The 24127-nt window shown below is 40.6% G+C and overlaps 1 protein-coding gene across 1 annotated transcript in view; it reads left to right on the top strand.

Annotated features, from left to right (window-relative positions):
- kcnj12a (potassium inwardly rectifying channel subfamily J member 12a) overlaps positions 1-21950 on the top strand; it is a 27368-nt gene extending 5418 nt beyond the window's left edge. Inside the window, exon 2 of the mRNA XM_072679232.1 lies at positions 9654-21950. Within this exon, the coding sequence (XP_072535333.1) occupies positions 9873-11189 (1317 nt within the window). The 5' untranslated portion in view covers positions 9654-9872 and the 3' untranslated portion in view covers positions 11190-21950. The remainder of the gene's footprint in view (positions 1-9653) is intronic.
- The last annotated feature ends 2177 nt before the right edge of the window (positions 21951-24127 follow it).

Below are 24127 nucleotides of genomic sequence, written 5' to 3'. Positions count from 1 at the left end.
CTCAATGCTGGGGGGCTTTATACCCCTCTAGCCCACGCCTGGCATTATTGTCTGCTCCAGAGAGTCCTATTCTATTGGCAGTACTAGACAAGCTGTGTGTGCATTTGCACAATTGTGTCAGCAATTGTAAAGCAGCTGAATGAATTCATTTATCAGAAGGAGTGTCCACAAATATTTGGACATATGTAATTATAATGGAGTGAGATGTCGCTCACTGTGTTAAATAATATAATCAATATCAATATAATTAATGTGAGCTTCATAGAACGACCAGACTGGAGCTTAGCTGGCATTCTCACACAGATCAGACTTTGCTGACCTTTCTTTCCAAGACTGAATCTGTCTGGAAGTCAGGTTTCAGCTTGCTGCCAATCACAGCTCCATGATATTTATAGTAACTAGGCGTAACTGGGATCTTATGCAAATTAGCGAATAAAACCATTCTCATACCAGCTGGGCCAGTCTGCACAGCAGCAGAGACAGAACAGCGCTGAGGATAGGGATCAAGCCCTCAAATCCACACGACTCTCACTCTCTCTATGATCATCCAGTGAGCTCAGGGTGGATTTACTGATTTTGAGGCTCTCGGCCAAAGAAACAGGATCTCCCATTACGAAGGTTTTACCTGGGGTTCCCTCAGATTCAGATTCCTTGTTCACTTTGAGAAACGGTGACAAGCCAGCAGCATGTTTGCGTTGTCTCAGATTAAAGGCTTTACATCAACATTATGTAGCATTGTACCTTAACCCAGCAGCTTCAGGATCATGCTGATACTCCACTGACTGGAGGAACAGGGGGAGGACGGCGTCTCCGTCATTCCCACTCCGGGCAGGAGCGCTGCTGCTGCTACTGCACTATGGAGCTTTGGTGGTGGAGCTGCAGGAGGAGAACCTTATCTGAGCTTTACAATAATCAGATGTTTAACACGGCGAGCTGACTGCAGAACCCATAGAGTCATATTAGTGTAAAATCCTGTAGTATTACCCTACCACCTCAGCCCACATGCTGCTCCACCTTCAGATCAAGCTTCTGGAGCTCTCACACTGTCCAGAAATGCACTATTCCTGTTACAAGTCAAATAGACCCTTTTTCACACCTTTATAGAACCTTGTAGTGTAGATGGTTCTATATAGAACCTTTTAAAACGATTCTGAACCGGAAAAGGTTCCACTGGGCTAATGCAGTGAGTGTAATGGAAGGTTATGAGCTGTGTTTATCAGGTGAGGGGTGGCTTAAAGTGTGAATTCCACATCCGGACTGTAGGGGGAGCTCAATAATGGCCAATTCTTGCCATTTAAGTTTTAGCTAATGGATGTAAAAAGGAATGTTTGATGCGTTTCTGCCATGCAAATGTAACTGTTTTATATCCAAACTGAGAGGGTGGAGGTCCAGGTTTCTCTGGTCTCAACTAAACTTTTATTCGCTAAAGGTTTTGTCGACATTACTTAAATATTACAGACATATTTACATTTTCATAGCAACATCCACAAACTTTCGCCCAGGACTTGAATGAAAATGCAGCTAACCACAGTGTATAAGTGTCCGCCGGCCGTCTAAGTGTCAGAGTCTCTGTGTCTGACAGCCATTACTCTCCAAAACCACCATTGCTGCCGTAGAGATGCCAGAAGCCTTTTAGAAGGATGTTCTGTGGACGGATGGGTCCAAACTAGAACGTTCTGGTTTAAGTGAAGAGTGTTGAGACAAATCGAACACTGGATGCTAACTGTTAAACACGGGGGTGGCAGTATCATGCTTTGGGGCTGATTTGCTGCTTCGTGTCCAGGACGGATTTCCATTGTTGAGGGGCTTGAGGACTGTGGATTGTACCAGCAGACTCTACAGCAGAGTGTCAGGGTAATATTAGATTTGTACAGAAAACATAAACATTAAAAAATGAAACTATTTTCAAATGAAAAGTGAACCTCACTTAGTAATGTGACAAAGCTCCTGTGTTTGAGTTTACTGTTTACATTTGAATCAAGTAAACTGGACTGGTGTTGTGTTGTGGGTAACATCACCACATTCCCGCTGGCAGTCTCGGGTCTGATGCTCGGACTAGAACACCACTCTACACCGGTCAAGCCTGGGTCTTTGTTCGGTTTGTGTCTGTCCTGCTTAGCCCCGCCTGTTCATTAGTGTTGCCACCTGTGCCTCCTCTGTAGCCACGCCCCCTTGTTAATCCAAGACTTTCCTTGTTCATCCTTGTGATAAGTATCCCTTTGTTTTAGCCTTCCTTTGTCTGGTCTTGTGCATGTTCATGTGTTTGTGTGTTCATGGCAGAGGTTTGTTAGCTTGGCCTGTTTGCTTGTTTCTTTAGTGAGTTGGACAGTGTTTGTTGTCTTTAGCTATGTTTCAGTGTTTGTTTTTTTTAGTTACATTTCAGTGTTTTTCTTTAGCTATGTTTCAGTGTTTTTCTTTAGATATGTTTCAGTGTTTTTCTTTAGCTATGTTTCAGTGTTTGTTTTCTTAAGCTACGTTTCAGTGTTTTTCTTTAGCTATGTTTCAGTGTTTGTTTTCTTTAGCTATGTTTCAGTGTTTTTCTTTAGCTACGTTTCAGTATTTGTTTTCTTTAGTTACGTTTCAGTGTTTTTCTTTAGCTATGTTTCAGTGTTTGTTTTCTTAAGCTACGTTTCAGTGTTTTTCTTTAGCTATGTTTCAGTGTTTGTTTTCTTTAGCTATGTTTCAGTGTTTTTCTTTAGCTATGTTTCAGTGTTTGTTTTCTTTAGCTAGGTTTCAGTGTTTTTCTTTAGCTACGTTGCAGTGTTTGTTTTCTTTAGTTACGTTTCAGTGTTTTTATTTAGCTATGTTTCAGTGTTTGTTTTCTTAAGCTACGTTTCAGTGTTTTTCTTAAGCTACATTTCAGTGTTTGTTTTCTTTAGCTATGTTTAAGTGTTTTTCCTTAGCTATGTTTCAGTGTTTGTTTTTTTCTTTAGCTACTTTTAAGTGTTTTTCTTTAGCTACGTTTAAGTGTTTGTTTTCTTTTGCTACGTTTAAGTGTTTTTCTTTAGCTACGTTTCAGTGTTTGTTTTCTTAAGCTACGTTTCAGTGTTTGTTTTCTTAAGCTACATTTCAGTGTTTGTTTTCTTAAGCTACATTTCAGTGTTTTTCTTTAGCTACATTTCAGTGTTTGTTTTCTTTAGCTACGTTTCAGTGTTTGTTTTCTTTAGCTACATTTCAGTGTTTGTTTTCTTTAGCTACGTTTCAGTGTTTGTTTTCTTTAGCTACGTTTAAGTGTTTTTCTTTAGCTACGTTGCAGTGTTTGTTTTCTTAAGCTACGTTTCAGTGTTTGTTTTCTTAAGCTACGTTTCAGTGTTTTTCTTAAGCTACATTTCAGTGTTTGTTTTCTTAAGCTACGTTTCAGTGTTTTTCTTTAGCTATGTTTCAGTGTTTGTTTTCTTTAGCTATGTTTCAATGTTTGTTTTCTTTAGCTATGTTTCAGTGTTTTTCTTTAGCTATGTTTCAGTGTTTGTTTTCTTTAGCTATGTTTCAATGTTTGTTTTCTTTAGCTATGTTTCAGTGTTTGTTTTTAGCTATGTTTCAGTGTTTGTTTTTTAGCTATGTTTCAGTGTTTGTTTTCTTTAGCTACGTTTCAGTGTTTTTCTTTAGCTATGTTTAAGTGTTTGTTTTCTTTAGCTACGTTTCAGTGTTTGTTTTCTTAAGCTACGTTTAAGTGTTACTAAACACAAGTGACAACATCAAAAAGAGTTCTTGGGAAAGACTCTTAACTCTACATCTTTCTACCCGTGTAACATCATTCAGCTGTGGGAGCTCTGGATAAGAGCAGCAGATAAACGCTGTAGAGGGAAAGTAATGAGCGCTGACTCATCAGAGTTCACAGACACAAAGATTCTGAATCGGACCCTTAAAGACATCACAGACACCTCATACATCACTGCAGTGTAACCCGGCAACACTGCTGGTTCATATAGAACACAGCAGCACCCTGTTTTGGGATGAAAGCTTGTGTGTGTGTGTGTGTGTGTGTGTGTGTTATATGATGCCGGCTGTTCTGGTTCTGCTTTGAGCATTTGGAAAATGCAGACACCGAAACCTGACCTTACACTTATAGAGAACCAATGTAGGGGAACACTACTATGTGTGTGTGTGTGTGTGTGTGTGTGTTTGTGATTCTCAACACGAGGTATCATGTTTTGCTAGTGTAAAATAATTGTTCACCGATCTCTGCATGTCCAGACGGCAGAACACACACTCCTATTGACCGCAGCCACACAGACACTCGGCCAACATGTCATCACACACACACAAACACACACACACACACACACACATACACACACACACAAACTAGTGCAATTCATACCTTGTGTTCAAGTGTGTGTGTGTGAGAAAGAAAGTGCACTAAACTACAAACAAACACACGTGCTTGGACACACCATTGTCCATACGCCAGCATATTGCCCTCTTTAAGTCTTTCACACTCGGTTGCTGAGCAACAGAATCAGAGTATGATAGACTAGATCCTCATCCATCGATGTGTACAAACATTCTAAATTCATACTGGATATTAATGATATTAGAGCTTCATACTGGATATTAATGATATTAGAGCTTCATTCTGGATATTAATGATATTAGAGCTTCATACTGGATATTAATGATATTAGAGCTTCATTCTGGATATTAATGATATTAGAGCTTCATACTGGATATTAATGATATTAGAGCTTCATACTGGATATTAATTATATTAGAGCTTCAGACTCGATATTAATGTTATTAGAGCTTCATACTGGATATTAATGTTATTAGAGCTTCATACTGGATATTAATGATATTAGAGCTTCATTCTGGATATTAATGATATTAGAGCTTCATACTGGATATTAATGATATTAGAGCTTCATACTGGATATTAATGATATTAGAGCTTCATACTGGATATTAATGTTATTAGAGCTTCATACTGGATATTAATGATATTAGAGCTTCATTCTGGATATTAATGATATTAGAGCTTCATACTGGATATTAATGATATTAGAGCTTCATACTGGATATTAATGTTATTAGAACTTCATTCTGGATATTAAAGCTATTAGAGCTTCATACTGGATATTCATGTTATTAGAGCTTCATACTGGATAATAATGTTATTAGAGCTTCATACTGGATATTAAAGCTATTAGAGCTTCATACTGGATATTGATGTTATTAGAACTTCATTCTGGATATTAAAGCTATTAGAGCTTCATACTGGATATTAAAGCTATTAGAGCTTCATACTGGATATTAATGATATTAGAGCTTCATTCTGGATATTAAAGCTATTAGAGCTTCATACTGGATATTAAAGCTATTAGAGCTTCATACTGGATATTAATGATATTAGAGCTTCATACTGGATATTAAAGCTATTAGAGCTTCATACTGGATATTAATGATATTAGAGCTTCATACTGGATATTAATGTTATTAGAACTTCATACTGGATATTAATTATATTAGAGCTTCATACTGGATATTAATGATATTAGAGCTTCATACTGGATATTAATGATATTAGAACTTCATACTGGATATTAATGATATTAGAGCTTCATACTGAATATTATTGCTATTAGAGCTTCATACTGGATATTAATGTTATTAGAGCTTCATACTGGATATTAATGATATTGGAGCTTCATACTGGATATTAATGTTATTAGAGCTTCATACTAGTTATTAATGATATTGGAGCTTCATACTGGATATTAATGATATTAGAGCTTCATACTGGATATTAATGTTATTAGAGCTTCATACTGGATATTAATGATATTAGAGCTTCATACTGGATATTAATGTTATTAGAGCTTCATACTGGATATTAATGTTATTAGAACTTCATACTGGATATTAATGTTATTAGAACTTCATACTGGATATTAATGTTATTGGAGCTTCATACTAGATATTAATGATATTGGAGCTTCATACTGGATATTAATGATATTAGAGCTTCATACTGGATATTAATGATATTAGAGCTTCATACTGGATATTAATGTTATTGGAGCTTCATACTGGATATTAATGTTATTAGAGCTTCATACTAGATATTAATGATATTGGAGCTTCATACTGGATATTAATGATATTAGAGCTTCATACTGGATATTAATGATATTAGAGCTTCATACTGGATATTAATGTTATTAGAGCTTCATACTGGATATTAATGTTATTAGCTGTATTGTTATTAGCATTAATAACAATGTAAGGTCTGTGCTGGATTGTCCACTACCTCTGACTGAGCTGGGATTGACAGGTTGGAATGTCTCTGAGCAGCCCAGCAGACTGTGTGTATGTGTGTGTGTGTGTGTGTGTGTGTGTGTGTGTGTGTGGTTGTTAGTGTGTGTATGTGCTTGCTAGACTCATGCATTATTGAGCAGCTTACAGAGGTGCAGTGAGTATCATATCACACACACTGTATGAGAGAAGTGTAGAAAAGCAGCTGGATTGTTTTTGGAGTGTGTGTGTGTGTGTGTGTGTGAGAGAGAGAGAGAGAGAGAGAGAGTGTGTGCTTGGGAGAGATAATTTGGATACTCAGGAGACCAGTGTGTGCATGAGACTGACTACAAGTGCACACACACACAGATGCTCCTCCTGAGAGAGAGAGAGAGAGCGAGAGAGACAAAGACTTTGGCCTAAAATCTAAATATATGGTCGGCACTTCGACACGTTTCAAGCTCTATTTGCCTGCCCTGCTTCTTTGTCTTCACACACACACACACACACACACACACACACACACATAAACACTATTATGTTTTTATGCCAGTGTGTGTTGTTTGTGATTTACTGATCAGAGCCTGGTTTTCCTAAAACATCAATCCAGTCCTGATTATTGATTAACTCCTATATTTGGAATGTGTTCACGTGCAGCTCTCTATGTGCTGTATCACTCACACACTTCAGTATGAATATCTAATAACATTTATATCCAGTATGAAGCTCTAATAACATTCATATCCAGTATGAAGCTCTAATAACATTAATATCCAGTATGAAGCTTTAATATCATTAATATCCAGTATGAAGCTCTAATATCATTAATATCCAGTATGAAGCTCTAATAGCATTAATATCCAGTATGAAGCTCTAATAACATTAATATCCAGTATGAAGTTCTAATAACATTAATATCCAGTATGAAGCTCTAATAACATTCATATCCAGTATGAAGCTCTAATAACATTAATATCCAGTATGAAGTTCTAATAACATTAATATCCAGTATGAAGCTCTAATAACATTCATATCCAGTATGAAGCTCTAATAACATTAATATCCAGTATGAAGTTCTAATATCATTAATATCCAGTATGAAGTTCTAATAACATTAATATCCAGTATGAAGCTCTAATATCATTAATATCCAGTATGAAGCTCTAATAACATTCATATCCAGTATGAAGCTCTAATAACATTCATATCCAGTATGAAGCTCTAATAACATTAATATCCAGTATGAAGTTCTAATAACATTAATATCCAGTATGAAGCTCTAATATCATTAATATCCAGTATGAAGCTCTAATAACATTAATATCCAGTATGAAGTTCTAATAACATTAATATCCAGTATGAAGCTCTAATATCATTAATATCCAGTATGAAGCTCTAATAACATTAATATCCAGTATGAAGCTCTAATAACATTCATATCCAGTATGAAGCTCTAATAACATTAATATCCAGTATGAAGTTCTAATAACATTAATATCCAGTATGAAGTTCTAATAACATTAATATCCAGTATGAAGCTCTAATATCATTAATATCCAGTATGAAGCTCTAATAACATTAATATCCAGTATGAAGTTCTAATAACATTAATATCCAGTATGAAGCTCTAATATCATTAATATCCAGTATGAAGCTCTAATAACATTAATATCCAGTATGAAGCTCTAATAACATTCATATCCAGTATGAAGCTCTAATAACATTAATATCCAGTATGAAGTTCTAATATCATTAATATCCAGTATGAAGCTCTAATAACATTAATATCCAGTATGAAGCTCTAATAACATTTGTAGACTTTGTTGTGGTTTGGGTTACTGTATGTAGAGTATGTAATGCCAGAGGGAAAATGCAGTGCTACGAGATGCGAGTCAGATGGTTGTGGGTTTTAATCCCAGGATGGACCAGGTACTCTTAGTTATGGCACAGGACATAGTTAAGCAGCCAAATGAACAGTTTTACTTGAAAGCAGCATTAAGAACATATAACTCACACATCTGAACCATTGCCCACCGAACAACTGTCAGAGTCATCCTTCCTATAAATGCTAACAATCGTCCTCAGACTGAGACGTCTTTAGAATTAGCGAGGGAGAAAAGTGCCTGTCCAGTGCCAGGAGTCTAATAGAATACTGTGAACTGGTCCAGTGTCCTCCTGTTACAACACACAGCAGCACCTGATGAAACTCCCTGTCTTTAACCAGTCTGCTTAGGGCTGGAATTCCAGACTTCAGGCTCTTCCCTCTTGTCTGGCAACCTCTCAGTTAATATTGCTATAAAACTCTCTTGACTGTAGACAGCAACACCAGTGTTTCAGCGGATTCTAGGTCATGGTAGGTCTGTCTCTGTGGTTCTTGGTTTGTTCCTGACCATCTATACCAGTTTCCACTCAGCTGAAGATGACAGTTTGGGTCTTCTTGTTCTTACATACAGCTGTTAGAATTAACCTGCAGTTGTTTATAAACGGCTCCAAGAGACGTTCCTGACTTGTGCAAACCTACGATCGTCCTTCTCAGATCTGCTCTGAGCTCCTTCGGCTTTCCCATTGTGCTGAGTGTTGGTTGATCCAATCAGTGCTGTCAATCAAACCCTTTTTATGTGAGCACATAGAGATTATCAGCTGTAGTCCATCATGATCACTAGCAGGAAGTTCTTGGAAGGTAATGGTATTGGCAAGCCAGAATTCAGCACCACTGAATTGATAATCTAAGTGAGTGTATGAATTATTAGTATTATTATGACCCTGTGTGTGTTATTATTATCCTGTATGGATTTCATAAAGTCCCAGAAATATTTTTTTTGTCTATACAGATTTATGATGTCACTTATTCTTCCTCCCAAAAAAGAAAGTTTAAAGAAATGACTGAAAGCCCATTATGTGCATCATGTATGATTATAAATATCCAACCCTAACTGTATGAGTTATTGTTGTTAGTAGTTGTCAGAATTGCTCTAAACAGCTTATTAATATTGTACCTCCCTCTTCGTAAGTGCTGTTCCTTAGTTCTACACCATGCAGCGGGAGCACATCACTCTACCTTCAGGAACCATGTTTTTCACTAAATATTCTAATGTAAACCGTTCTGTAAAATGTTCTCCAAATGGTTCTTTGATCGATGCCACAAAGGAACAATGTTTGGTTTCATAAAGAACCAATGTTTGAAATAGAAATGAGGGTGAAGGACCTTCAAAGGTCTGAAGAACCAATGTAAAGGTTGTTCACTCACGCATCTCTACTACAAACATGGTTCTTTATGGAATCAAAAGTGGTTCTTCTACGGCATCAAAGAACCATCTGAAGAACCTTTATTTTTAAGGGTGTAATGTAACACACCTGATTGAGCAAATGAAACTTCAGGCAAGAGCAAGTGCATCTCACTTTCTTACTTTCTTTTCTTTTAGGATCCTGGACTTTTTGACAGTTCCCTCCCACCACTGCTTACTGGGCTGCGCCCAACAGTGCTACAGCTGGACCCCTCCACTGACCCCCCAGGACTGAACCACTAGGAGGGGGGAGTCAGTGAAGGGGGGAGAAACTTCTGCATCAACCTCCAAGTCCAAGACTTCAGCTGCACCATTTATGTGAGATAGACAAGAGACACACACTGAGTGACTGCGAGGATGAGTGTGGGTCGGATCAGTCGCTACAGCATCGTGTCTTCAGACGAAGATGCCCTCCGCCTGACCACCATGCACGGCGGAGGAATGAACGGTTATGGCAACGGCAAGATCCACACGAGGAGGAAGGGCCGCAGCCGCTTCGTGAAGAAGAACGGCCAGTGCAACGTCCAGTTCACCAACATGGATCAGAAGCCACAGCGCTACCTGGCCGACATCTTTACCACCTGCGTGGACATCCGCTGGCGCTACATGCTGATCGTCTTCACGCTGGTCTTCGTAGTGTCCTGGCTGGCCTTCGGACTGGCCTTCTGGGTCATCGCACTTCTTCACGGGGATCTGGACAACCCGGCGGGCGATGACAACTTCACTCCCTGCGTCCTGCAGGTCAACGGCTTCATTGCCGCCTTCCTTTTCTCCATAGAGACCCAGACCACAATTGGGTACGGCTTCCGCTGCGTGACAGAGGAATGCCCGCTAGCTGTCTTCCTGGTAGTCTTCCAGTCCATCGTGGGCAGCATCATTGATTGCTTCATGATCGGCGCCATCATGGCCAAGATGGCCCGTCCCAAAAAGAGGGCACAGACCCTCCTGTTCTCTCACAATGCTGTCATAGCAATGCGGGATGGAAAGCTGTGCCTGATGTGGCGCGTTGGGAACTTGCGCAAGAGCCACATTGTTGAAGCGCATGTCCGTGCCCAGCTAATCAAGCCTAGAGTGACCGCAGAGGGCGAGTACATCCCTCTGGACCAGCTGGACATCAACGTTGGCTTTGACAAAGGCCTGGACAGGATCTTTTTGGTATCGCCGCTCACCATCTTGCACGAGATCGACGAGGAAAGCCCGCTGTTTGGGATCGGGAAGCAGGACCTGGAGACGGCCGATTTTGAGATCGTGGTGATCCTGGAAGGCATGGTGGAGGCCACGGCGATGACCGCTCAGGCACGGAGCTCCTACCTTGCCAGCGAGATTCTGTGGGGCCACCGCTTTGAGCCGGTGCTCTTCGAGGAGAAGAACGAGTACAAGGTAGACTACTCCCACTTCCACAAGACCTACGAGGTGCCCTCCACGCCACGCTGCAGCGCCAAGGACATTATGGAGAGCAAATACCTGGCAGCGCCTGCCGCCAACTCTTTCTGCTACGAGAACGAGCTGGCCTTTCTCAGCCGCGAGGAAGAGGAGGAGGATGGAGGAGAACGAGAACGGGCGCTGAGCGTCAGTCCTGAGAGAACCACACAGCGCCTCGACTTCGAGCGCCACCTGCAGAACCCCCAGCGGAGCCTGGAGCAAAGGTCCTACCGCAGGGAGTCGGAGATATAGCCTCCCATTCCTGAGCTAGACGCCCTTTTTGATACTTGTTGATTTATTTTTTTTGTTCCTGGAGACGATGGAGTTTTAAAAGAAGACAAAACAATGCAGAACAATGCAAAGTGCCATACACGAGAGGCTGGGAACTGTGCACAGGTGTGTGTGTGTGTGAGAGAGTGAGAGAAAGTGTGTGTGAATGTGGGTGAGAGTGAAAGACGAGTGGAAGGGAGGCTGCACAGTTCATTCGCTCGGTTTAAAGATGAAAAGGCCAGAGAGACTTCTGAATCCTGCACGGAAAACTTGAATCTTTTTTCCTCCTTTTTTCATAAATCTAGTTTAGTTCGGAATCACATCTCGGACGTCACAGTGTAAATATTTTGCATAGATAAGTTATGATTCGTGTGGATATGATTCGTATTATTCATTTCTAGAGAGAAAAATTCTGGTTATAAAAATAAGTTTTTTTTCTTTTCCTTTTTCATTTATTTCTTTTCTTTTCGTTTTGAATGAAATATCAAAATATCACCTTTGGCACAACTGACCAGCACTGACCAGGTCAGAACGCCCAGAGAGACTTACTGAAGGTGCACACACACACACACACACACACACACATACATACACACCCCCATACACAAACCTGGTACACAGAGTAATTTGACACAAGAAATATTGACCCCTTTAAAACGGCACTACCTAGACAAACACACACTGTGTGTGTGAGTGTGTACGAGCTTAGGAATTCATCAGAAGCACAAGGGTTCGACCTCTTCCACAGACAGGCAGAGAAAGACGGAGACGGACTGTGACTGTGCAAATGTCTGTCATACAGAACTGGGACCTCTTTAGGGAGCCTGAAGGGCGCCTATCCCCCCTTTAACATTCGAACCTCAGGGCCAGAGCGAGCGAGGCTGCTGTGTGTATGTGTGTGTGTGTGTGTGTGTGTGTGTGTGTGTGTTTATGAACTCCAGTCCAGCAGTTTTTCCATTCAAATCCCACATTCAGAGTCAAATCTCTAAATTCTAAACTGCTTGAATATACACAAAAGTAAGCCATAACATTAAAACCACTGCCAGGTGAGGTGACTAACACTGATGGTCTGGTTCCAGTGGCTCCCGTCTATGAAGCAAGTGTGAAATGTTGAAGCATGAAAAATGGGCCTGAGAAATCTGAGACACTTTGACCAAACTGTGATGCCGTCTAGAACATCACAGTCTAGAACATCTCCAAAACATCAGGCAGGTTCCCGGTGCTCAAAACAAGGAGAACCGGTGAACCAGCGGCATGGTCACAGGCACCTAAGGCTCACTGATGCTTGTGGAGATTCCACCTCGTCTAGCCAGAACATATAGCCAGATATCACAGGAACCTTCATAGGTCTTGTGGAGTCCATGTCTTGATGGGTCAGAGCTGTTTTTAAGAGACACAATTTAATATAGACGGGTGGTTTTAAAGTTATGGCTGTTTGGTGTATATTTAGTGAAATTAGGCATGTCTTAATTAAATAAATTATTGATCATTTGACAACTTTTACAGCAATTATTCTAGAACTCATTCACTATTTCATAAAAAACATCTATCAATTAGAGAAATACAGGGCGATACATAGTTTTAACACCTAATAAACAATTCTATTGTTGTATTAGTAGAATACAAGGGAAATGAGAGATATTTACGATAATGAACATTATGAACATTATTGATTTAGCTGACGCTCTTCTCCAGAGCGACAGCCAGGGTTACTCTTTACAGAGGTGGGCCAATGTAGTGTTAGGAGTCTTGCCCAAGGACTGTTATTGGTGTAGTGCAACATAGTCACCCAATGTTCACCCAATGAAGGCAGAACATTAGGACGTGTGAAGAAGCGAGGCAATGCTGCAGCACTTTCAGGGGTCACAGCTTTAGAGAATCATTACTTGACAAGCAAACCGTGAAGATATTACTTAGTGTACCTTGAAGAGGGCAGAAACTCAACCCATATTAAATCTGCTTTTTTTCAGTTGGTTAAACTATGCACTTGGGAGGACTGGTCAGTGGACAGGGTCACAGTGTACAGATTGTAATTTATGGCTTTGCTGGAACCACAGAATTGAACTTCCTAAAACATGCTGTCATGTCCTTTCCGACTTGTTTTAGAAATACCAGCATGCACCCGAAAGGGACAGGACGTGACAGACTGTGAAACAGCACACAGCCAACAGAAAGCACTTTGCCTACATGCGAGCAGACAGAGGTGGGCAGGACTAAATGGAAGGGAATGCAAATGACAAATTTAGGCCTGTACAAACCAGAAGAGCCTAACAGCTCAAGACACGCATCTCATTACGAAGCAGTGTTTTGTATTTGTGTGCAAATACTGAGAGGACACAATGTACCAAAGTCATCTGGGTATCCACGGCAGTATAAAAGCACAGGTATTAGTCTCTGAGACTCAATAGCTCTGAATCCGGTTTCTCAAGAAATCCATGTACAAACGTCTGCAATGGTTGCTAGCAAGGCAACAAACACCAGAGGCTCAGCCCACGGTTGGTTCGTAGGATTTTGGCAGTTTTCTGCTGCCAGGCAGAGCAGAGTGTGGAACCTGCCACCTCCGTACAGCAGTGAGCTCCAAAACCACAGTGTGTTAGTAGTGGGATGCTAGCAGCACAGCCCACCAACTGCCTGATCTACTTCTGTGCTACTTCAGTGTTCTATTACAAAGCTAACAGAACAGTCATTTCCAATGGCTGTACTTACCCCGGCCCAGAACAGCATGATGAACAACGTTTAAACAAGTTAGCCTTATTTTATTCCTCATACAATATCCAATAATCACTGTAGCCAAGGCAGACCCCTGTAGCCATTTTCAAAAATGTAGGTGTAGACCCCAATAAACATCACTGAGGACGAACCACTAAAAGGAACCAAGACTCCAAATAATACCTTCCCTAAGAATGTGAGAAAGAACCACTGAAAGGAACCAAGACTCAACAGGATAACTTCTCTAAGAACGTGAGGAAGAACCACTGAAAGAAACCATGACTCAAAAGAATACCTTCCCAAAGAATGTGAGGAAGAACCACTGAAAGGAACCAAGACTGAAAAGAATAACTTCCATAAGAATATGAGGAAGAACCATTGAAAGGAACCAAGACTAAAAAGGATAACTTCTCTAAGAATATGAGGAAAAACCACTGAAAGGAACCAAGACTCAAAAGGATAACTTCCACAAGAATATGAGGAAGAATCATTGAAAGGAACCAAGACTCAAAAGGATAACTTCTCTAAGAATGTGAGGAACCAAGACTCAAAAGAATACCTTCCTTAAGAACGTGAGGAAGAACCACTGAAAGGAACCAAGACTCAAAAGGATAACTTCCCTAAGAATATGAGGAAGAACCACTGAAAGGAACCAAGACTCAAAAGGATAACTTCTCTAAGAACGTGAGGAAGAACCACTGAAAGGAACCAAGACTCAAAAGGATAACTTCTCTAAGAACGTGAGGAAGAACCACTGAAAGGAACCAAGACTCAGAAGAATACCTTCCTTCAAGAACACAACAAAGAACCTCTGAAAGAAACCAAAACTCAGAGGGATAATTTTTTTTAAGACCATGAGGAAGAACCACTGAGAGGAACCAAGACTGAAAAGAATAACTTCTCTAAGAATGTGAGGAAGAACCACTGAAAGGAACCAAGATTTAAAAGAATACCTTCCTTAAGAACGTGAGGAAGAACCACTGAAAGAAACCAAAACTCAGAGGGATAACTTTTCTAAGAACATGAGGAAGAACCACTGAGAGGAACCAAGGCTCAAAAAGACTGAAGTAATAAAGAAAAGAATATTAAATAATTGGTCAAATTAACCAAGACTCAAATGGAGAACATGTCTAGGAGCTAACATGTCTTAGGGAGGACTGAAAGGAACCAAGACCAAGCAGTAACTCAACCGGCAAAAAGTAGGACTACTGAGAAGAACCAAGGCTCAAATGGAGAATCCCGCTGAGAGCACGAAGAAGAAGCACTGAGATGAACCGAGACTGAAATAGATACATGCAGGACAGAATTAGAAGGAAGAGGCGCAAGGAAGAGGAAAGATCTGGGAGCAACACCAGAGAGTAAATTTAGAAGTCCATCGAAGGCCGTCAGATATAGACCTGACTGGCGACTGTGGAAAACACTTACAGTCTGTGAGACAGGAGAACATGGCAGGTAGGGAACTCAGTGTACTGTAGTGCAGCTGTCCAGAAAGAGAGGAATAGAGCCTGAATAGAGATTATAAAAAGAAGACTGGATTGCTTTCTACTCGTTTAAATGTGTGGGGCATCTAGACGAGGCCTTTCATCAAACTATGCCGAAGTGTGGCACACTTGAGAATCCTGCCTGCAAGTCAAGCAGTTCCAATTACGTCAGCGATCTCTCCCCACTCCCAGGGAGTCCGTGCCCCACTTTTGTCCTTAAAGTCGACTGTACTGTTTCGTTAAATTCAGGATTGCGATCCGGAGTGCATCTCATTCTTAACATCGCATTTTCTTATAGTTTTGCAGTGAGGCTTCGCACAGTCGACAATTCGGCACATACACACACACACACACCAAGCTTAGGCTAGGAGGAGCCTCTCAAAAACCCAAAAGTCAAAGCTGAAGCTAAACTGGACCAGGCCTGTTTGTGCTGTTTTGTGTTCCCAGAAGAAGCCCAACGAAGATGGGAATTGTGGATATCGTCCTGTTCTGGAGTGAGAACTGGCTTTCAGTGTTCAACAAACACTCTGAGCACTCTTATTGGCTGTTGACCATCCCACAATGCAGGACTCGACCTCGGTCTTAAAAATCAAACATGTCTGATTACTTTAGAGCGGCAGACTGTCTATTATCCTTCTGCGTATCAGATTTCCATCCATGCCAACCATCAATTTCAGTTGTTTCCAAATGGGGAAACCTGTCAGAAAGAGGGTTCCCAGGTGGTGCAACTGTCTAAGCGTTGGCTCTATCATTGCAAGTTCGCTCTACGGTGAGGCCACAACCATAATTACCGCTCTCTGCCTCTGTCTGGGTGAGTAGGACAGTCAAGTCAAGTCAAGTCAAATAAAAAAAGAAATAACATAAGACATGAAGGATCAAAGACCCCCAGTGAGCAGCCAACGACAACAGTTTCAAGGAGAACCTCCCTCAGAGCTGGAGGAAGAAACCTTGAGAGGAACCAAGACTCCCAAGGGGGACCCGACCCGTCCTCCTCTGATCAGAACTATTTATTAATTATTGATAAAAGTTACCAAACCATCTAAACTGTTGAACTGCTCTGATCATAATCATACTATAATAATCCTGGTGTAGATAGTTAATAGTGGTGATATTAATAGTGCAGATAGTTAAGAGTCATTTTGTGGTTTGAACACGGTCATTAGACAGGTAGCAGTGGTAGGCGGGTGAGTCGCTGGTCTGGTATGGGTGGTGGTGGTGGGTGGGGGGCCTGCTGGTTGTACTGGTAGGTGGCAGCTGGTCTGACGCAGGTAGAGGGGACCTCAGCGGGCAATCTTCCAGCAGGTCAAACTGGCTGACCCTTTACCCAGAGAATGTTGAGCAGAACAGTCCTAGAACTTCCTTTCTTCTCTCAGGGTAGGCGAGCTGTCCATTGACGAGTTTAAGAAGACGCAGTGGCTGAGTTCAGATGTCTTGGAGGAACTGGTTGGTGTAGTGCAGTGAGTAACAAGACTGCCCTCCCTATGGTAGACAAGGGGTTCGATTCTCCAGCTGGGCATGCAACAGGACAGCTATCCCTAGATTCACCTACCTGAGTAACCTATACCTCATATTTAAACATGCTACAGGAGTGCTAGACTAATGCTGCGAATATCTGAGTTGATTAATTTGGAGAGAAAATTGTGTAAAGTGAGCCCTACTTCTAGTTAAAACATAACTACAATACATGTATAACCAGTTTCCCAAATACGACCTCAGAATTCAGAAGCCTAATCATGGACTATACTTTCCTTTCAGTAGAAAATCTCCACTCAGAGTGATGCACAGCCCAGGACTAAGCTTGCAGCTTTTTTAGCTGTGCCGTTGCAGAGCCGAACAGTAACAGTGACCGAAAGCTAAAAGCACTGCCGAGGGTTCAGAGAGGACAGAAACATCATGGGTCATTGTAAGATTAAATGTACTCCTACTTGCTACTTAACAAGGCACTCGATGAGAGTGGATGATTAATGAAGTGGAATCTGGAGAGCGAGGAGTGCAGCAGCAGTGTGTTTTGGGTTTTTGCACAAATACAAAAATATCTCCACCAACATTTTCCGAGCGTTCTCTGACAGAGCTGTACACCAAGCCCGAATCCGACTGCTACGACACTGCCCATCTCTGTTCATTAGGGGTTCAGACAGAGACAGACAGATGGCGTTTAGTGTGTGTGAGTGTGTGTGTGTGTGTGTGTGGTCTGTTAGCACAGCCTCTACAGTGGCCACATTCTCAAAGCAATAATGAACTGAGGAGATACGTATTAGCAATAATGAGATGACTGAGCCTGTAAGGAGAGGACTGTGTGAGATCTGCTGAGCGGGGAACTTTTAATAAAACTGTTAGAAGCACAGAAACACTCGGAGAACTTTACAAAAGTGGGTCCTGCTTTCTTTACTGCTGCTTTTGCAAACTGCTCCAGTGTTTCCCCTCGAAACAGGCCGGCACCACCGCTATTATCACTCTGAGGCAGCCTAGCAGGAGATAGATCTGGGTCATTCCACATCAAATCACCTAAAAGGAGGACTACCTCCGTTCTCGGCGAAAAACAGGACAAAAACAGGACAAAGAGGCTCCTGCACATCCTGGCCTAAACGCTACAAACGCTAACAGTGCTTTATAGTGATATCCATCATCGCTAGCACCCGTCACAGAGCTCAGAGCACTACGCTGCGTAAGAAGGTACAGCCGGATTGCCAGTAGAACATGGTGTGATTTTGTACGGAGAGGTGTAATGACTGTTAGCTGTGTGTCCAGCTTCAGGTTAGATGTGTGTGTTATATCAAAAAGGCCTGATAGAGATTTAGGAAGATTTCAAATTACCAAACCAAAAACACCTAAACTAAAACCATAATTATCTTAAATGTTCAGCTGTGTTAGTGGTCAATAATACACAGTACATTTGCCAGTGTTAAATCAACACTGTAGGTGTTAAAAATGAGCATTAATAGTGTTGATTTAACACTAGCAAATTTACTGTGTACTGTGTATACAGCCCACTATAATAACAATAATAATAATAATAATAATAATAACAAAATGTATTATTAGTACTAGTACAAATATATAATTATATTATTTTTATTTATTATTATTTTAATATATATATAAAAAATAGAAATGCTCCATATAGTGGAATTTGACTTCCATTAAAAGTTAAGACAGTTTTACGAAAAGAGTTTTTTCTGTGACAGTGAGAATATATGTATAAATTATTTTTCTATATTTAAAAAAAAATTAGCTTCTTTTTAGAAAAAAAGAACTGGCTTATTTAGTTTACTACTTTATTTACTTTCTTCCAAACTCTTATGTAAGATGTTTTTGGATCAGCATCAGGTTTGGTGTGACTTCTTTCCGTTGATTGTTTTTTTGCACAAGCTTTTCTGAGCTTCTGGGTTCCACTACACTGACGTACTGAATTCTTTTACTAGCTGTGGCTGTACTGGTGCACAGTGTTGGCTCCGACTTATCACAGCTCAAATACTATCATAAACGTGATGACGTGATGAAGTTAAAATGACAATGATAAATTCTGTTTTTAATAGACAGATCTCTCCACATCTCTACTACAAACAAAATGTAACTGTGTTTCCATCTTTGATCGGTTTGATTGGTTCAGCTGAAAGCAGAGAGAGAGAGTGTAACTGCTACAACTCCCCCCGCAGTCAGGGTTTTCTGAAACAGACTGAGGAGGGCGCTGTAAGAGTCCCTAAACACTCTGGTCAATCCATTCAAACACAGTTAATTCAGTACCGTTCTGTACTGTTTGAAGACCATGCTTCCCACCTAAACACATTAGAATATCTGCGTCCAAATACTTATGACCAGTAAATAGAGGCCGCTGGGTCGAACACTGTCCATTTATTTTATGCAATGTAGAACACTACAATAACAGTACACTCCTGATCCACCATCACATCTACAGTACACTCCTGACTGACCCACCATCACATCCACAGTACACTCCTGACCCACCATCACATCTACAGTACACTCCTGACTGACCCACCATCACATCTACAGCACACTCCTGACCCACCATCACATCTACAGTACACTCCTGACCCACCATCACATCTACAGTACACTCCTGACTGACCCACCATCACATCTACAGTACGCTCCTGACTGACCACTCCTGACTGACCCACCATCACATCTACAGTACACTCCTGACTGACCCACCATCACATCTACAGTGCACTCCTGACTGACCCACCATCACATCTACAGTACACTCCTGACCCACCATCACATCTACAGTACACTCCTACTGAACCACCATCACATCTACAGTACACTCCTGACTGGCCCACCATCACATCTACAGTACACTCCTGACTGGCCCACCATCACATCTACAGTACACTCCAGACTGACCCACCATCACACCTACAGTACACTCCTGACCCACCATCACATCTACAGTACACTCCTGACTGACCCACCATCACATCTACAGTACACTCCTGACTGACCCACCATCACATCTACAGTACACTCCTGACCCACCATCACATCTACAGTACACTCCTGACCCACCATCACATCTGCAGTACACTCCTGACCCACCATCACATCTACAGTATGCTCCTGACTGACCCACCATCACATATACAGTACACTCCAGACTGACCCACCATCACATCTACAGTACACTCCTGACCCACCATCACATCTACAGTACACTCCTGACTGACCCACCATCACATCTACAGTACACTCCTGACCCACCATCACATCTACAGTATGCTCCTGACTGACCCACCATCACATCTACAGTACACTCCTGACCCACCATCACATCTACAGTACACTCCTGACCCACCATCACATTTACAATACTCTCCTGATCCACCTGGGTCCACAACAGCTGAAGGGGGTCTCTCACTGTTTACTTTGGGGTGTCTTAGTTACAGTAGCAGTGTGTGAAACTACCTCCACCATGTTTGGAAGCTGTACTTTAGCCTGGCTAGCTCTCACTGTGAGCTGAAGCTGGTTCTGATTCTAAACAGTGCTCTATTACGCCACCAAGAGGAGATTCAGATACGATAGGAGTGAATTCTGGGACTTCTACACACACCTCAGTCATCACACACACTGTTATGGTACAGAAAGAGCCTTCAGGAGGAATCTGGAGAAACATCTGTATGAAAAGCTACTGGAGGTTCTACTGAAAGTTAGCTTGTGCCCCCGTCCCCTAATTTCATCAGATATCAGGAACACCTGCTCCATGCTCTTTTGATCTGTGGGTGGTTAGTTTGAAAGCCCAGGCCTGTGGATTCACCCAATGACTTTTAAACAAGCGAGAAATGTCAGTTTGGAGTCTGAAACAGGCACATAGTTACGAAACTGCATTGTCTGTATGACTGGTGTTGCTCAGCTGTGTCACTGTTTTCCATTTTCCACAAACACTCATCAGAAAAAGGCCAAATGAACAGAGAGGGTCTTTAAAATGTCCGCCTCTGACACAAGCTTGTGTAACCAGCATGGCTCTGTGCCCACTGATCTGAATCTGATTTCCCAAAACCACAACGCACAAAGATCAGCACATGGCACACTGACTGTGTCTATTGTGTGATATGGGTCTACTGTGAAAGGATATTCCAGCAAAGTTTTAGAATTTCCTTACAGAAATCTGATATATCGCAATACACTAAATTAGACAATAAATGAAGATATATAGAATTTATAGATATCAACATTCATCTGTCACATCTGCAAATAATGGACTTTATTTTTAATGCTCCAAAATGACTTTACATTAATTAACTTCTATTTAAAGAAGCCGTTTTGGAGATACAAGGACTCAAGGACATACAAGGTCAAGAAAAGTGTTTGTAGGACAGCTGAAAAGTTCTGCCCAGACCTTTTTCTCCCAGCAACGTCTAAAGGTGGGCCTGTGTGTTGACCACTGGTACACTCGGTTTGCCCAATTACTTTCTTTAGTCTTTACCTCCGAAAATGAACTAAAGCACAGCAGCAAAACAAATATTTCAGCAATGGTAACCCCAGTCTCAAAGCACAATGCCTTCTGGGAAGGCTGAACTTTATCCAATGGGACGCCTCCCTCATGCAGCCCACACTGCGATGGTTTCAGTTTCCACGGAAACCTGCAGCACAGTGTCTCCTAAAGAAGTGGGCGCTTCAGAGCCTCCCATTGTCTGTCCCCAGACTAACAACCAAACTCCTCATGGTACCAAATAACTGAATACAAGTGTAAAAAAAAAATAAAAAATCCAAAAATAAACACTATATTTTTATATACAGTCATTAAGACTTTAGTGCAGAGCTGATCTCTGGCTGATCATGATCAGCAGGCTTGCTCTGATCCTGCAGCAGAACCTTCACCAGAACTTCACCAGGAGAGTCGCCTTAGCGCGGCAGACTGAGTGACCGAAACAACATAGACATTTGTAGTCTTCCTCAGCCCAGAAACACTGGAGTGCACAACACACACACACACACACACACACACACACACACACACTGACTGGGCTCCTACTGTACATGAATCATGCAGAACTGTTAAATTATTGAATTAAAGTATAATTATTAAATCCATCTGTCTCTTTGGCTCTTGTTTCACTACTAATGTGAAATGCACACTTGTCAGTGTGTGAGTGTAGTTCAGAACTAGTTCTAATAATATTAATATCCAGTATGAAGTTCTAATAACATTAATATCCAGTATGAAGTTCTAATATCATTAATATCCAGTATGAAGTTCTAATAACATTAATATCCAGTATGAAGCTCTAATAACATTAATATCCAGTATGAAGTTCTAATATCATCAATATCCAGTATGAAGCTCTAATAACATTAATATCCAGTATGAAGCTCTAATAACATTAATATCCAGTATGAAGCTCTAATAGCATTAATATCCAGTATGAAGTTCTAATATCATTAATATCCAGAATGAAGTTCTAATAACATTAATATCCAGTATGAAGTTCTAATATCATTAATATCCAGTATGAAGTTCTAATATCATTAATATCCAGTATTAAGTTCTAATAACATTAATATCCAGTATGAAGCTCTAATAACATTAATATCCAGTATGAAGTTCTAGTTATATTAATATCTAGTATGAAGCTCTAATAACATTAATATCCAGTATGAAGCTCTAATAACATTAATATCCAGTATGAAGCTCTAATAACATTAATATCCCGTATAAAGTTCTAGTTATATTAATATCCAGTATGAAGTTCTAATATCATTAATATCCAGTATTAAGTTCTAATAACATGAATATCCAGTATGAAGCTCTAATAACATTAATATCCAGTATGAAGTTCTAGTTATATTAATATCTAGTATGAAGCTCTAATAACATTAATATCCAGTATGAAGCTCTAATAACATTAATATCCCGTATGAAGTTCTAGCTATATTAATATCCAGTATGAAGTTCTAATAACATTAATATCCAGTATGAAGCTCTAATAACATGAATATCCAGTATGAAGCTCTAATAACATTAATATCCAGTATGAAGCTCTAATAACATTAATATCCAGTATGAAGCTCCAGTAATATTAATATTCAGACTTCTGATAGATTCTTTGTCTGGGTTTGTTTTCGGATTCTTGAGCTTGTTCTTACCTGATGTGACCTGCCGGTGTGTGTGTGTGTGTGTGTGTGTGTGTGTGTGTGTGATACCCTTTTCCTGTGGACTGAAAGGCTCAGTGTGGTTTGTTGATCAGTAGTGTGAGCATCAGTCTGCTCATTGTGGGGACACAGCTGCAGCCTGAGTGTGTGTGTGTGTGTGTGTGTGTGCTAGTTGAGTGAATAGGTGCACTGAATGTGTGTACATGTGTGTGTGCACGTGCCCGCCAGTGTGTGTGACTGGAGCTTTATGGTCAGACAGATTACGTAATCAAAGGTGAAAGACTAGACAAAACTCAGACAGTGAAAAGAACACCAGCCCTCAACGGTTCTACAAACACTGATAAACAAAATTCATATTTTAATAAATCTGTGGAAAAAAAAAAATTATTTCTTATATTTAGAAATGCATGTTATACATTAATCCAATAAAACATGACCAGTTCTGCATAATAACACAACACCATTCTGCATGTTACTGTTATTAGAACTTCATTCTGGATATTAATAACATTATTATACAAATATGCCCTGAACAGGGTGCCAGTCCATCTGAGGATACATCATCCAGCTGTTCCAGCCAATTGAACCTTTATCAAACAATTTAGTCGTTGTAAATGTACACCTGCTTTCATTTTAATAATTGTTTCATTTTAATTTTCATATTTTAATATTACTAGCAGTGTTTTTGACATGTGCTCATTACCTTCTGGTGAAATGACTCCCAGTAATTTCTCCCAGTAAACAGGTGGTGTCGAGCCCCAGTGATCTGGCCCCACAATCTGGACTCTTTTCTTAGCTGATTGGGATGGTCAGCTTCAGAAAGGTGCTGCTGGTCAGAGACATTAAGAGCCAACTGCAATTCCACGACCAAATCACAGCTCAATCCAGACGAATGTTGTCATATTTTAGCTTTTGCAATTAAACCTGAATGGACCTTTGGAAAGAGTCTATTGAGATTAAAGAGCACATATTCATAACTTGGTATATTTGTCATAATAATTTTTTACACAATCATTTTCCAAACTTTTATTCTGTAGAATTAGTCAGACCTTTTCTGTCACTGTACCTCTAAGACTGATATATAAAAAGCTCAGAGCTGAAACACTCCTGACAACT

The sequence above is a fragment of the Salminus brasiliensis genome, chromosome 5 (assembly GCF_030463535.1).
Source record: "Salminus brasiliensis chromosome 5, fSalBra1.hap2, whole genome shotgun sequence".
NCBI classification, from domain to species: domain Eukaryota; kingdom Metazoa; phylum Chordata; class Actinopteri; order Characiformes; family Bryconidae; genus Salminus; species Salminus brasiliensis.
The sequence above is the reverse complement of the archived record's forward strand: the minus strand, read 5'-3'. Positions and strand labels throughout refer to the sequence as shown.